Here is a 13,645-nt window from a genome sequence, read left to right on the forward strand (position 1 = left end):
AAGGGAAGGTTGTAGGTCCAGGTGTTTTGTGAGCTGACTGTGCACCTGAAGGTATGGGCAGGGGACCCTCCGCTGTGTGCACACCAATTTGCATGTATCTGGAACACAGAAGAGCTCAATCAAGATTTGGTGAATTAGTGCACAAATGAGTGAATCAATTAAGTTTTGGAGAGCTTATTGTCTGCCAAACAACTGCTAGCACTTTTCATAAATTATCTCTAAACCTCATAACAACCCTGCCATATAGGTATTATGAACCCCAATTGACAGGCCGGGAAAGCTGAGGCTTGGCGAGGGGCAACCCCTTGCCCAAATCCAAACCCGGGTCTTTATGATTCTAGAAGTCATTCACCGAAGATACCAGGTCTAATTTGCATCTTTCTACTCTTCCATCTACCTGTCAAAGATTTATTAAAGACTTACTGTGTAGCATAACGTCCTAGTACAACAACCGCTCTAGGTGACATAGAGCAGGCGCAGCGCTCCCGGGAGGACCAGCTGGGCGGCTAGTTAGTGGGTACTGAAAGGGCGGGGGGGTTCTGGTCCAGGGAATGTAGCTGCCAAGGCCTCATAGTTTTGGGTTTGGCTGAGGAGGCCACGGCCAGATGGAGGTTGCAGCGCGGTCTAGGGAGCAGGTATTACGAATAGTGACCAAGAGGGGGCGCAGTTCTGCCGCTAGAAGCGTGGCCTGGAGACCCTCTGCACGCCTACAGGCCATCGATGCGCAGGCGCAGAGGACTCAAGGAGCGGCTTAAAAAAAAAAAAATCTTGCGGGGGGGGGGAAATCGTTTGAGAGGAGGGGCGTGGCTTAATAAAATTCCCTCTTGCTGATTTGCCTCTGTCTCTGAGGGCGTGGCCTAAATGCGTCCTTCTCCGAATGAGGGCTGGCCGAATCTAGTTTTCCCTCGGCGTCGGAGGCGTAGCTTAGGGCGGGCCCTAGAGCCACCCCTCTATGATTGGCCGCCTTGCTCAGAGGGGGTGGCCCGGTGAGCTGTCCATCCTCCGTGTGGTCATTTCCTGTGGAGTTTCCCCAGCCCTAAGAGGAGGGGGAAGAGGACGAGGGGGAGGAGGGCGGTCGTCCCGGGTTAGGTTGAGGGGGGGGTGTTGGTCCGTTCAGGGCGGGGGATGACTCACTGCCCATCCCATCGCCCCGACGCCGCCCGCCCGCGCAGAGCTGGCTCCATGGCTTAGCGGAGGAGGCGGTGGCGAGCGGGGGGAGGGGGACTCTTATTTTGTTAGGGGGACCGGGCCGAAGCCCGACCGGCCTGGCAGGGCTCGCCCGGGGCCGGGCGTCATGTCTCATGCGGCCGAGCCAGCTCGGGACGGCGTAGAGGCCAGCGCGGAAGGCCCTCGAGCCGTGTTCGTGCTGTTGGAGGAGCGCAGGCCAGCCGACTCGGCCCAGCTGCTCAGGTGCGGGGCCGCCTGGGGCCGGTAGTGCCTACTGGGGTTCCTGGGGGCCTTATCTGGGGGGACAGCGGGAGCCCAAGACTGGGATTGGAGGCCCTCGGCCTGGGTTTGGAGGACGTCGGGGCGCCGGTCTTGGCGGGGCACCTAAGGAATCCGTCGGTGGCCTGCTTGGACTGAGGCTTAAAGAAGTCATGGAAGTGCATGAAGGGAGGCCTGTTTCTGATTTGGGGGTTTAGAGAGGAAGGTTGTGTTGTGTCCACAGCCTGGTCTAGGGTAACTGAACTTGGGGGACTGAGGCTGAATTTGGGGTCCTTCAGTCAGGCATGGATTTAAGGGGGTACTCTAGGTGAGGCACTGATTTTAAGGGACTTTCCCCCTCAGTGGCAGAGAAGGGGTCCTGGGAGACAGAAGTGCTTTCTTGGTCGCTGGTTGCTGGATGATTCCCAGTGGCTGGTTGCTGGAAGCTATGTTTAGGGGTAACATGAATCTGGAGGGATTTGGGGGTATCTCAGATATGCTACATGGGACCGGCTTCATGAGTGTATGTGAGTGAGCAAGAGAAGGAACATTCATCAAGACTTGACCGGAATAATCACTTCACCCCTGCCCACCCACCCAGCTGGGTCAGATCCCAGGGATAGTGGAAAAGTCCTCTTCCCACACCCCCATAGGGGCTTGAACGGGGGATAGTGAGGCTTACAGAGGCTACCTCTTAGCTCAGAGAAGAAGGCCTCAGACCTTATTTGGGAACCCAGAGGAGGGTCTCGTTCCTGCTGCCACCCACCCTAGCCTCTCAGCCAGCCTTGATCACCCCCTGCGCACACACGTGTGTGTGCGCGCCTGGGCTTCTGTGCTCACACGTACATTCTTTTTCTCTTCCTCTCCCAGTCTGTCTCTCAGACCCTGGAAACAGTCTCGAATCTGTCCCTAGAGCTGGAATGAGCACCAATTGCACCATCCCTGCCTGGGTGGGTCCTCTGTGGCCTCTTCCCATCCTCACCTCCATCCCCAGCCCTCTCTGTCCACACCCTGCCCACCCCAGTGTCCCATCTCTTCCAACTTCTGTGCAATGGGTGTGTGAGTATGAGATAGGGCTTTGCCTGCTTTCTTCCTAGGATTGTGCTGAGCTCAGCGGCTCCCCGAGCTTCCTCTTCCCGACTTCCTGGGTGGTTTTGGGTCCCCATCTGAGGGTGAGGAAAGGAAGGAAGACAGATCCTTGGGGAGGGGAGAGAATTCTTGTCAAGTGAAGTCACCCACAATCTCAGAATTTTAAATCTTTGACTCAATTCAGGATGCATATCCATCCACGTGCATGTCAATGCCCTCTACACACTAGGGTCTTGCACCCAGCATGCAGGGCTGAGCAGGAGCCTTTGCATCTGATAGGCTTCCCTGTCTTCTGATGCCTTCATAACAATCTGGATCTTCACATTAGTGGAAATAGTTGAAAAGGAGGGGTGTACGTGGCTTCTTATTTTGTGTCAAGTGGGTGTTGGTATTAGAGGTGTGTGTGTGTTTTGTTCTATCCAAAAAAACAGGAGAGCGCTGGACAAGCCAAGAAAAGAATGCTTGTATAAGCGGATCATCCACCCAAATTCCTCCTCTTTTAAATCCAAATTGCTGGTATGAGGGGAGCCTTTGATATTTCCATTTTGTATTTGGGTGTGCATTGGCATCCCCTGAACTCCGGCTGAGGAGGGGGGGCACTCATTTGCAAAGTCTCAGATCCTTCCGTCAAGTGAATCATCAACCCCAGTTCTTTGTGATGCATTCAGTTTGTGTTACAATGGACTGTTATGCCGAAGGATGCCCCTACCGTGCTGTAAGCGTGTAGACAAACGTGGGCTCACATTCAGCTGTCAGGACAACAGTAGGGGGTTTGGGGGCTGGAAGAGCTGTGAATGCAAAGTCAGGACTCCTGCAAAGTGAATTGTCATTCCTAAATTCTCCATTTCTATTTTCCTCAAACCCAGGTTGTTACACATGATTGTGTTAGAGTGAGGAGTTGGGATCCTGGCACTCTTACTATTTTGAATCCTAAGGGACTATGGGTAACAGAGCAAAAGAGAGTGGGGAGTGGAGAGGGAGGAAGACCTCAGAGTTCCTGGTGGTGGTACCCAGCAGAGTGGCCTCCTGTGAAAGGGACACTCTGTTCCCCTCTCCCTGGCATGTGACACTCTCCTCCCACTCCCCACTCTTTCTCTCTCAGAGGGGAGTGAGGTCTCTATACAACCACTGACCATCACCCTTACTTCCTTTCCACCCTCAGCCTCAACTCTTTGCTTCCGGAATCTGGGATTGTTGCTGACATCGAGTTAGAAAGCGTCCTCGATCCTGACAGCTTCTACGAGCTCAAAAGCCAACCCCTACCACCACGCTCAAGGTATGTCTCCGTTGACTCCCCTCCCAATTCCTCTGCCCCACCATCCCCTCTTGATATGCAGAGGCCCTCAGTGCCAGCCCAAGCCTTTCACCAGCCTGTATTTTCCAGACAGTAAAATTGGGGGCAAGAAACAGTGTGTCACACAGGAAAGCAGGTGGCCAAGCTAGGATTCCAGCAAGACCTCGCCTGCCTCCCCTCCACCCCATTTGCATACCCATTGATACACAAATATTGCAGCCAACCTAGGAGGCTCAGAGTCCTGGGCTGGCCAGCATTCCAGCAGCCCCCAGGTGGGCGGAGCCAGACCCACAACCCCTGCTCACCCCTTCCTCCTTTCGACAAACGCACCCACCCCAGCCCTTGAGGAACCCCTGCTGGTCTCTTCTTTCTCCAAGCTTGGACGTCTAAATGTGCTGAGTCATCGGCCTGGGCTCTAAGAGAGGGGAGGGGACCTGGAAGAGGGGCAGGAAGAGAGGATTGTGAAATCTTCAAGATTTTCAAGACCGACTAGCTCCTGAGACTAGAGGCCTAGGCAGGGGAAGACAACAGGCCTGCAGTTGCCCTTGTAGCCAGATGCCCATCACCAGGAGCTCAGGGAGCATCTTAGCCCCAAGTTGAGCTTAAGAGCCCTCTGTATCCAAATGTACTGCCACAGCCTCAATTTGGCATCCTGCTGTCCTTTAAATAGATTGAACCCTGCTCCTGGAGCCTAGCAATGGCTTCTTTGCTCAGTGTTTGAAAAGGCCCAAATCCAGCCTTCACTATAAGGACTAAGGGCTAAAATTCCCCCACCAGACTAATCCCTGAAGGCTGGGACTGGGCTTAGTTCCAGTGTCTCCCCCATCAGACAGTGACCCCTGAGGGCTGGGACTGGGCTGAGTTCTCCTATCTCTTACCCTATCAGACTGTGATCCCTGAAAGCTGTGACCAGGCTTGGTTCCTATGTCTCCCCCTCCACACCTTGGCCTCCAAAGGCAGAAAACAGGCCTAATTCCAGTGTCTACTCCATCCCATTATGACTCCTTAGACTTGGGACGAGACTTTTAGCTTACCTGTGGCCCCATATTTCCCATTCCACAGCATCCCAATATCACTGCAAGCCACCCCAGCTACACTCTCTGCATCATCTTCTGCAGGGGGCTCCAGGACCCCTGCCATGTCGTCATCTTCTTCATCGCGGGTCTTGCTGCGGCAGCAGCTAATGCGGGCCCAGGCCCAGGAGCAGGAGAGGCGTGAGCGTCGGGAACAGGCTGCAGCCTCTTCCTTCCCCAGTCCTGCACCTGCCTCTCCTGCCATCTCTGTGGTCGGTGTCTCCACTGGGGGCCACACATTGGGCCGTCCTCCCCCTGCTCAGGTGCCCAGGGAGGTGCTCAAGGTAAGGTGACATACAGAGGGCCTGGGAGGGGTCTCTTAGTGACAGGAATGGTCATAGTAGCTCTTGAGCAAAGTCCTAGGTGCTCAGAGGAAGGTCCCAGTTACTGTTAAAATAGGCTGTTAGCATCCCATTGTGTTTAGGGATGTGTTGTGGAGTTGTGAGGGGTCCTTGGGAGCCACAGGATGTCTTGGGGACCATGGAAGGTTGTGAGTGCCTCAAGTGGGCCCTGGGGACTATGAAGTAACTCCAGAAAGAACTTTGTAGGAAGGGCTTCATGTATGTGTAATGCATTAGAAGTTTTGCTATTGGGGTGTCTTGGGAAGCCATGTATGGTTCTCAGGTGTCTTAGGTGGTGTTAGAGACTAGGGGGGATGGTCTTGGGGACTGTGACACGGTGCTCCAGAAACTGAGGGATTCTGTCCACCATGGGTGGATCTTGGGGGCTCAGAGGGATTTCTAAAAAAAAGAGTTTGGGTCCTGGAGGAGACTTAACCAGTATTTGGGGAGGGGGTCTCAGATTCTGGGCCTGGTTTGCTGGTCTGAGCCTAGAAACAGATGACCTCTGAGGGTCAGGCTGGGGCTGAGGGTCACCCCTGTCCTACCTTGCCTCCCCCCCTCCCTCCTCACCCTTATCCCACAGGTGCAGACCCATCTAGAGAACCCGACGCGTTACCACCTGCAGCAGGCACGCCGGCAGCAGGTGAAACAGTACCTGTCCACCACACTTGGCCCCAAGCTGGCTTCCCAGGCCCTCACCCCACCACCGGGGGCTGCTAGTGCCCAGCCACTCCCTGCCCCTGAGGCTGCCCATGCTACTGGCCCCACCGGCAGTGCTCCCAACAGCCCCATGGCTCTACTCACCATCGGGTCCAGCTCAGAGAAGGAGGTAAGTGGCTGTAGACGACCTTCCTATGCTTCCCTTCCTCCAGCTTCTTCTAACACTCTTCCATATTTACTTATTCCCCTAGATTGATGATGTCATTGATGAGATCATCAGCTTAGAATCCAGTTACAACGATGAGATGCTCAGCTATCTGCCTGGAGGCACTGCAGGGCTGCAGCTCCCCAGCACGGTGAGGCCCAGGGATGGGAGGCTGGTCTGAACATCAGTGCATCCCTCTATCGCTGAGACTACACCCATGCTGGCTGTGTACATAAGACCCTCGCTTTGGATTGTACTAAGATCGAGAAGGAGGCCGTATGATGAAGATAGAGCATACCAATGCCCTGGTACCTTGTGTTGGACTGCATGGAGAGGTAGACCTTGTAGATTTTGATATATGCAGGGTGGAGACTTCATGTAAATATCAGTGCATACCCAAGCACTCAAGCTTCAGTGTGGGAGGGGCCAAGAAGTGGAACTCTTGTAGCAATTTGAATGTACCAAAAGATTCAGGTCATTGGGACATACCCAGGCCATGTAGTGATTGGAACACATCAAAAGTCATAAAACATAGGGTGGCTGAACCTTGTGATTGGAATGTACAACATCTCTTTCAGTGAACCATGCCAAGAGGCTGGGTCATTTTTAGAGAGGGGATAAAACTCTCTAGAGCAAAGGATGTACCAATAAATTGTAACATTCTGGTTCTGGAACATTCCAGAAGTCCCATAACTTGCTTTGGGACATACCAAGTGGCTGTAACTTTGTTCTAACTTACTTGAAGGACAGAAACATGTATAAAAATGGCATCAGCTTCTCAGAATTTTTTATTGATTTGGGACAGCTAAAGAATGGGACCTTATATTACATGGGTCCAGCAGACCAGCAGGGGTTTCAAGAGATGGGACTAATTCATCAAGAGGTGGGATTAATTACTTAGGGATTAGTGTGTTGCCCTAGAGTATATCCAGGAGAGTGCAAAGGAGAGAGAAAACACTGAGGCTGGGATAAAAGCAATGAGTGCTCGTGGAGTAGTTGGATGAGAACTCCTGAGAGATCAGAACGTGTAGGAAGATACTAGAGTCAGGAGCTTGGTGCTTGACATTGTACATAAGGTGGTGCGACGTAATCATGGCAAAAGACTAGAGATAGGGCTAGAACTCTCCAGAAGGCTTGATTTTGGATGGAACATTACCATGACAATTTCCCAAGGTCTGAGGAGATTGGGTTGGAGTGTTCCAAGAATGCTGAGTTGGAATGTTCTGCTAGGAGGGGCTAGCAGATTGGAATGTTGCCTTGGAGCCATCAAAGACCTGAGAAGGGTGGTTTTCCAGCATTTCTTCTCAGAGCCAATCCCAGAGTTTGGGAGAGGGGCTTCAGAAGATGATCTGAGGTATTTGAGGACCTGCAGGGCATGATGAACAGGCCCAGCAGGCTCAGGTCCCCTGGCAAAGCAGGGTAGGTACCCTAGATCCTGTCTTTCCTATTGAGTTGCTCTGTGAAATTCCCTTGAAGGAGAAGGAAAGGTGCCCCGTGCTGAATCAGTCAGCCCTTGCATTAGATTGTCTCTGGAGTATGCGGAGGGTTGGGAGCCTGGTTCTGAGAAGGGGCCAAGCCTGGGGGCTGGTCCCAACCGTCATTTCTCTGCCCTCCCTGCCCCCAGCTGCCTGTGTCAGGGAATCTGCTTGATGTGTACAGCAGTCAGGGCGTGGCCACGCCTGCCATCACCGTCAGCAACTCCTGCCCTGCTGAGCTGCCCAACATCAAACGGGAGATCTCTGGTAAGGGCCAGGGTCTTGGCCCTTTGCGCCCATGCCATACCCCGGGGTGAGCCCCATATCAACCAGGTGGGCCTGATGCTGGGGGAAGGGCTCTAAGCAGACAGAAACGGGCTGTTTGCCCTCTTTTTCCACGTGGCCCCTGGACTTGCTTTTACCCCATTTCCTCTTGTCTTGGGTTTTAACAAATGACCGACCACCCGGGCTTCTTAAAAAAAATCATAAAAGTGGCACTTTTTAAAAAAGTCATTTCCCTGCCTGCGCCCACCAAATCCTACCCGCCCCCACCCCGGCAGCTGTACTTGCTGCCCTCTTTCTCTCCTGTGTGCAGAGGCCCTGACTACTCTCACTCTCTTCCAGAGACAGAGGCCAAGGCCCTTTTGAAGGAACGACAGAAAAAAGACAATCACAACCTAAGTGAGTGCATGTATATGCCCCTGCCAGCGTGCTGTGCCACCCTGCCTTAATCCACACCCTGGCCTTCCTTGGGGGACCTCTCCCTGCAACAGCCTCTCCCAACCCCCCAAATCCTCCTCTTCCCTCTTCAGCCCATTGACAACTTTCCTACTCTTCTCCCCCCACCCCCAAAGTTGAGCGTCGCCGTCGATTCAACATTAACGACAGGATCAAGGAGCTGGGCACCCTTATCCCCAAGTCCAGTGACCCGTGAGTCTGGGCCTTAGGGGAGCTGGAGGCTGGCGGGAAGTGGGACAAGGGCCCCATTCCCCTAAAGTTCTTCCTGGGGCGTAACCTTCCAGCATTTCTGCTCCTGGCTGTCTCCCACCTAGCCTTCATCACCCTGAACAGGATTGATACTCCTCATTGTCATCAACCTAAAATTTTAGATGCATGACATTGTAGTCTGTGTGCCTCCTCTGGTCCCCGTAGGACATAGGCACTTAGTTCCTTCTTTTTTTTTAATTTTTAATTTTATTATTATTATTTTTTGAGAGAGAGAGGGCACAAGTGAGCAAGTGGCAGAGAGAGTGGGAGAGAGAGAATCCCACAAAGGGCAGAGAGAGAAGCAGAGCTCACCCAAAGCAGGGCTCGAACTCACCCCATGCAGGGCTCAAATTCACAAACCAGTGAGATCATGACCTGAGCCAAAGTCTAGTGCTTAACCGACTGAGCCACCCAGGTACCCCTAGGCACTTAGTTTCTTGTTCACTTAGTGCTTCCTATATTCATTCAAGAAATGTATTGAGCTTCTTTGTATCAGAGACCATGCTAGGCCGTGAGGGTACCAGAGGCACAAAACAGACGAAAATCCCTGATATGGAACTGATATTTTAGTGGAGGCAGACAGACCACAAACAAGATAAATAACTAAAGTCTGAGTGATTATGATGAGTGTTGTGGAGAAAATTAAAGAATAGAAGATGGAGGGAGGGCACCTGGCTGGCTCAGTCAGTAGAGCATGCAACTCTTGATCTCAGGGTCATGAGTTCAAGCCCTACATTGGGGACAGACCTTACTTTAAAAAAAAAAAAAAAGAATAGGGGCACCTCAGTGGCTCAGTTGCTTAAGCGTCTGACTTTGGCTCAGGTCATGATCTCACCGTTTGTGGGTTCGAGCCCCGCATTGGACTCCATGCTGACAGTTCGGAGCCTGCTTGGGATTCTTGCTCTATCTCTCTGACCCTCCCCAACTCATGGTTTTTCTCTCTCTCTCAAAATAAATAAACTAAAAAAAAAGAACATGGGGGAATGTTGGCAAGGGTTACAACTTGGGGTGAGGAGGGTGGGCACAGGGCAGGCCTTGACTGACAAGGAAACATTTGAATAAAGATCCTAAGGAGGTAAGGCAGGAGCCATCTGGGTGTCTTGGAAAGAGTGTTTGAGGCAGAGGGCAGAGGTGGGCTGGAGCCCCTGAGGTGGGAGTGGTTTTCTGAGTTCTAGGAGCATTAAGAAGCCTGTGTAGCTGTAGTGACAGGAATCCAAGGGATGTAGGCAAGAAGCAGTGAGGGATCAGGTCAGAGAGGGCCTCCTGGGTTCATGGTGTGATGGGGCACCATTGGAATGTTCCAGGCAGGGAGTTTCCATCTGAACATTGTATACCCTTGATGTATACCCCCCCTTTCAGATCTAGGCCTACAGCGGGGTGCTCTGCCTAGTGCAATTCCCCCTCGGCTCCCGAGACCCCATCTGCAACCCCCCCTTTCTTTCTTCCCCCTTGGGCCCTACAGGGAGATGCGCTGGAACAAGGGCACCATCCTGAAAGCCTCTGTGGATTATATCCGCAAGTTGCAGAAGGAACAGCAACGCTCTAAAGACCTGGAGAGCCGGCAGCGATCCCTGGAGCAAACCAACCGCAGCCTGCAGCTCCGAATTCAGGTTTGGGAGGACAAGGCAGTGGCAGAGATTGGGGCGGGTGCTTCCTGCAGGCAGAGGCAGAGGAAGAGCCGGCCAGGATTTTCCTGGCATGTTTGGGGGATCCCCGGGCTTCCCAATTCACATGATGGTGATGATAAATAGGAATCATAACATTAACAAGAACAGTGATGAACATTGGCTAATGTCTATAGTGTTTATCTTTAGCCATGCACTGTGAGGAGAGCCTTATCTCTACTTACTAAGTTAGTCCTCCCGACAGTCCTATGAAGCAGGGACCATTGTTGTACTCATTTTACAGATTGGGACTCTGAGGCTCAGAGAGGTTAAGCAACATGCCTAAAGTTACACAGCTAGTGAGTAGCAGAGGCTGATTTCGAACGCAGACAGCCTGCCCTTTTCACCATTAAACTCCTCTGCCTCTGAGGAACTGTGAACCCCATCTTACCCCACCCCCATCCCCTACTTTTTGCAGGAGCTAGAATTGCAGGCACAGATCCATGGTCTGCCAGTACCTCCCACCCCAGGGCTGCTCTCCCTGGCCACAACTTCTGCCTCTGACAGCCTCAAGCCAGAGCAGCTGGACGTTGAGGAGGAGGGCAGGCCAGGCACAGCAACATTTCATGCAGCTGGGGGCTCTGCCCAGAGTGCTCCCCATCAGCAGCCCCCAGCGCCACCCTCGGATGCCCTTCTGGACCTGCATTTTCCCAGTGACCACCTGGGGGATCTGGGGGACCCCTTCCACCTAGGGCTGGAGGACATTCTGATGGAGGAGGAGGAGGGGGTGGTGGGAGGACTGTCTGGTGCCCTGTCCCCTCTGCGGGCTGCCTCCGACCCCCTGCTCTCATCGGTATCCCCCGCTGTCTCCAAGGCCAGCAGTCGCCGCAGCAGCTTCAGCATGGAGGAGGAGTCCTGATCAGGCCTCACCCCTCCCCTGGGACTTCCCCACCCAGGAAAGGAGGACATGCGTCAGGATGAGGCCCCACCTTTCCCCCCACCCTCCCAAGAGACTGCCCTGCCCAGGTGTTCTGGGGGAAGAGAAGAGATGAGGCCCCACCCCTGTAACCAGGCAAGGAGGAGGAGTCAGATGAGGCCCCGCCCCCTCCCCACAATACCAGCTGGTAAGGTATTTAATCCATGGAGAAGGTGGTAACATCAGGGCCTGTCACCTGGATGTCACAACCTCACCTGCACCCCATGGGACCCACCCTTGCCCAGGTGAGAGAAGGAGACAGGATGAACTGGGCCCCTGAGACTTGGGGACTTTCCTAGCCAGGTCTCCAGGGATAAGGAGGTATCAAGATACTGGTCTATCCCCTCTCTTGGAACCACTAGTCTAGTCCACCATGGCAAGGAAGAGGGGTCAAAATAATAGAGGTCCCACCCAGGGGGTTTAAGCCCTGCCTCTTTCCCATTCTCCCTACCCTGTCCAGCCAAGGAACAGAAGTGAGAATGAGAGCCCCTTCACCTGGGAGCTCAGTCCTGGCCTTCTAGCAATGTAGGAGCCAGGCCCCTTCCCTTCCCTATAGGATCAGCCCAGCGCAGGTATTTCAGGCATGGAGGAGGCCATAAGATCAGGCCACCATGTGAAGTTCACAGACCTTGTCCCTTAGCAACATCCCATCCAAGCATTCCACGATGCAGGGGGGAGTGGCACTTAAGCTCCCCAGCCTTAACCTGGGACCAAGGGGACCTAACCTAGGAGGGCTCTGAGCCGATCTTGCCCTTGGAGAAGGGGGAAAATCTTCAAATCTTGTGGGCCAACATTCCAGACCTAGGTCAGGAGTGAGAATTAGACCCTCAACAGAGTCCTGCCTCCTTCCTTGAAGGGCAGTTTGGGGACGTGATAGGGATTAGGGGGTACCAAGTACAGGTTCCCAGAACCAGCACCCCAGCATTCTGACATTTTGTATAGGAACAGGAGGAAGGAAGGGGCCTTTGTGGGGAGTTCTTGAGCCCAGGAAAAAATGGAAGCCTGCCCTAACAAAGCAGAGGCTTGGAGGGAGGATTGCAAAAGCATATGTACCCCTCTTTTGTTTATCTGATTTTTTTATTGACCCTCCACTCAGAAGCTAGGCCACCTACAACCTCCAGCCTCCACTCAGTTCTCCATTTGGAGGAGTCCTCCCCATTTCAGAGTTATTAAGAGACACTCCCTGCCCATCCCCATCCTTCCTACCACATACACCCAAGGTTGTCAGCTTTGGATCCTTGGGGTCGAGCCCCAAGGAGGGTATACTAAGGGGTCTGTAGGTTTGTGATTAAAATAATAAATGCTAGGCGTGTTTGATGCGCTTTTAACTTTGGCAAAGTGTCTCCTGTCCTTGCTTTTGACTATACAGTGAGCATGGTCCATGTTGGCCAGGAAGAAGGGTTCTTAGAAAAAAAACAATTTAAGTGAGATGGGCACAAGAATTTAGATAGAGGGGCTTGTGGAAAACCCTGTAAGAAAAAGCAGTCAGTCCTTAACTATCTGCCAGGTACCCTCCTATTACAAGTGTTACACCTAATTTTTTTTATAAACGTTTATATTTGAGAGACAGAGACAGAACGCAATTGGAGGAGGGGCAGAGAGAGAAGAACTGAAGTGGGCTCTGTGCTGACAGCAGAGCCCGATGCATGGCTTGAAATCACGAACTGTGAGATCATGACCTGAGCCAAAGTCAGAGGCTTAACCGACTGAGCCACCCAGGCGCCCCCGCCTAATTTTTTAATCTGAGGAATATTTATCAAGACAGTGCTGATTCTTATTCCCATTTCACGTTCGAAGAAACTGAGGGCCAGAATTTATCTGAAGATATACCTGTAAATGGATGAAGAGCTAAATGGTAAAGTTAGAGAGATCTGGCTTGAAGAATTTCGGTGAGGGCAGAGAAGGCAAAGATTTTCTTGCACGTTCACTTTTGAAACCAACAAGGAAGTGTAGGAGGCTATCTCCTGGCAGACAGTAGAGGTATGCCAGATGGTTGAAAGGGCAAAAAACAAAAACCATGAAGGTAGGGGAACAGGCAAGCAATTCAATTTTGGAACAAATGTTGACATTTGTTGGGGGGGGGGGGAGGATTTAAATGGAGGTAAACAAACACAAGTATCTTCTTGAAGGCTGAGGAAAATATTAGTTTTGGCATTCTGCCACCAAACTCTGATTTCCCAGTGCAGGCATCAGGCCTGCCCTGCGTCTCCCCTAGCAGATTATAACCACCGCACTGGCTACTCCTTTTATAGCCTATCACACTGACCCTTAAGGCCTGGTTGCTGAGTCTCTTCCTCCAGACTGGTGGCTCTCAGATACCTTTTCTTTACTTTTTTCTCCTTGAATCTACCATGTTCTCTTTTGAATTTTGTAAACATGACCTGTAACACCCAGATGTGTTTTTTTTTCAAAGTTTGTGTTCTGATATTTCAGATTTACAGAAGAGTTGCAGACATTAATGTTCCCATACCCATCACCCAGCTCTCCCTAATGTAAATATCTTACATAACCATGGC

General features: G+C 52.3%; 1 protein-coding gene across 2 annotated transcripts; it reads left to right on the forward strand.

Annotated features, from left to right (window-relative positions):
• Positions 1–1,076: 1,076 nt before the first annotated feature.
• TFE3 (transcription factor binding to IGHM enhancer 3) lies at positions 1,077–12,467 on the forward strand. Of its 2 annotated transcripts, XM_081793734.1 has the most exons (10): positions 1,077–1,410; positions 3,677–3,790; positions 4,871–5,165; positions 5,806–6,051; positions 6,134–6,238; positions 7,712–7,829; positions 8,187–8,243; positions 8,417–8,492; positions 10,012–10,159; positions 10,632–12,467. In XM_081793734.1, the coding sequence occupies exons 1-10, from the start codon at positions 1,295–1,297 to the stop codon at positions 11,070–11,072; spliced, it is 1,716 nt and encodes a 571-aa protein (XP_081649860.1). In that variant the 5' UTR covers positions 1,077–1,294; the 3' UTR covers positions 11,073–12,467. The 2 variants fall into 2 exon arrangements, with proteins under 2 accessions (XP_081649860.1, XP_081649861.1); XM_081793735.1 differs by lacking the exon at positions 1,077–1,410 and having other exon boundaries at positions 3,678–3,790; positions 4,927–5,165.
• Positions 12,468–13,645: the final 1,178 nt, after the last annotated feature.

The sequence above is a fragment of the Panthera onca genome, chromosome X (assembly GCF_046562875.1).
Source record: "Panthera onca isolate mPanOnc1 chromosome X, mPanOnc1 haplotype 2, whole genome shotgun sequence".
Classification (NCBI taxonomy): domain Eukaryota; kingdom Metazoa; phylum Chordata; class Mammalia; order Carnivora; family Felidae; genus Panthera; species Panthera onca.

Bases quoted from the DNA above. Each gene is read 5' to 3' on its own strand.
- TFE3 (XM_081793734.1), top strand. From the start codon at position 1,295: ATGTCTCATGCGGCCGAGCCAGCTCGGGACGGCGTAGAGGCCAGCGCG. The intron at 1,411-3,676 runs GTGCGGGGCCGC...TTCCACCCTCAG, and splicing joins GACTCGGCCCAGCTGCTCAG to CCTCAACTCTTTGCTTCCGG. The intron at 8,493-10,011 runs GTGAGTCTGGGC...TGGGCCCTACAG, and splicing joins ATCCCCAAGTCCAGTGACCC to GGAGATGCGCTGGAACAAGG.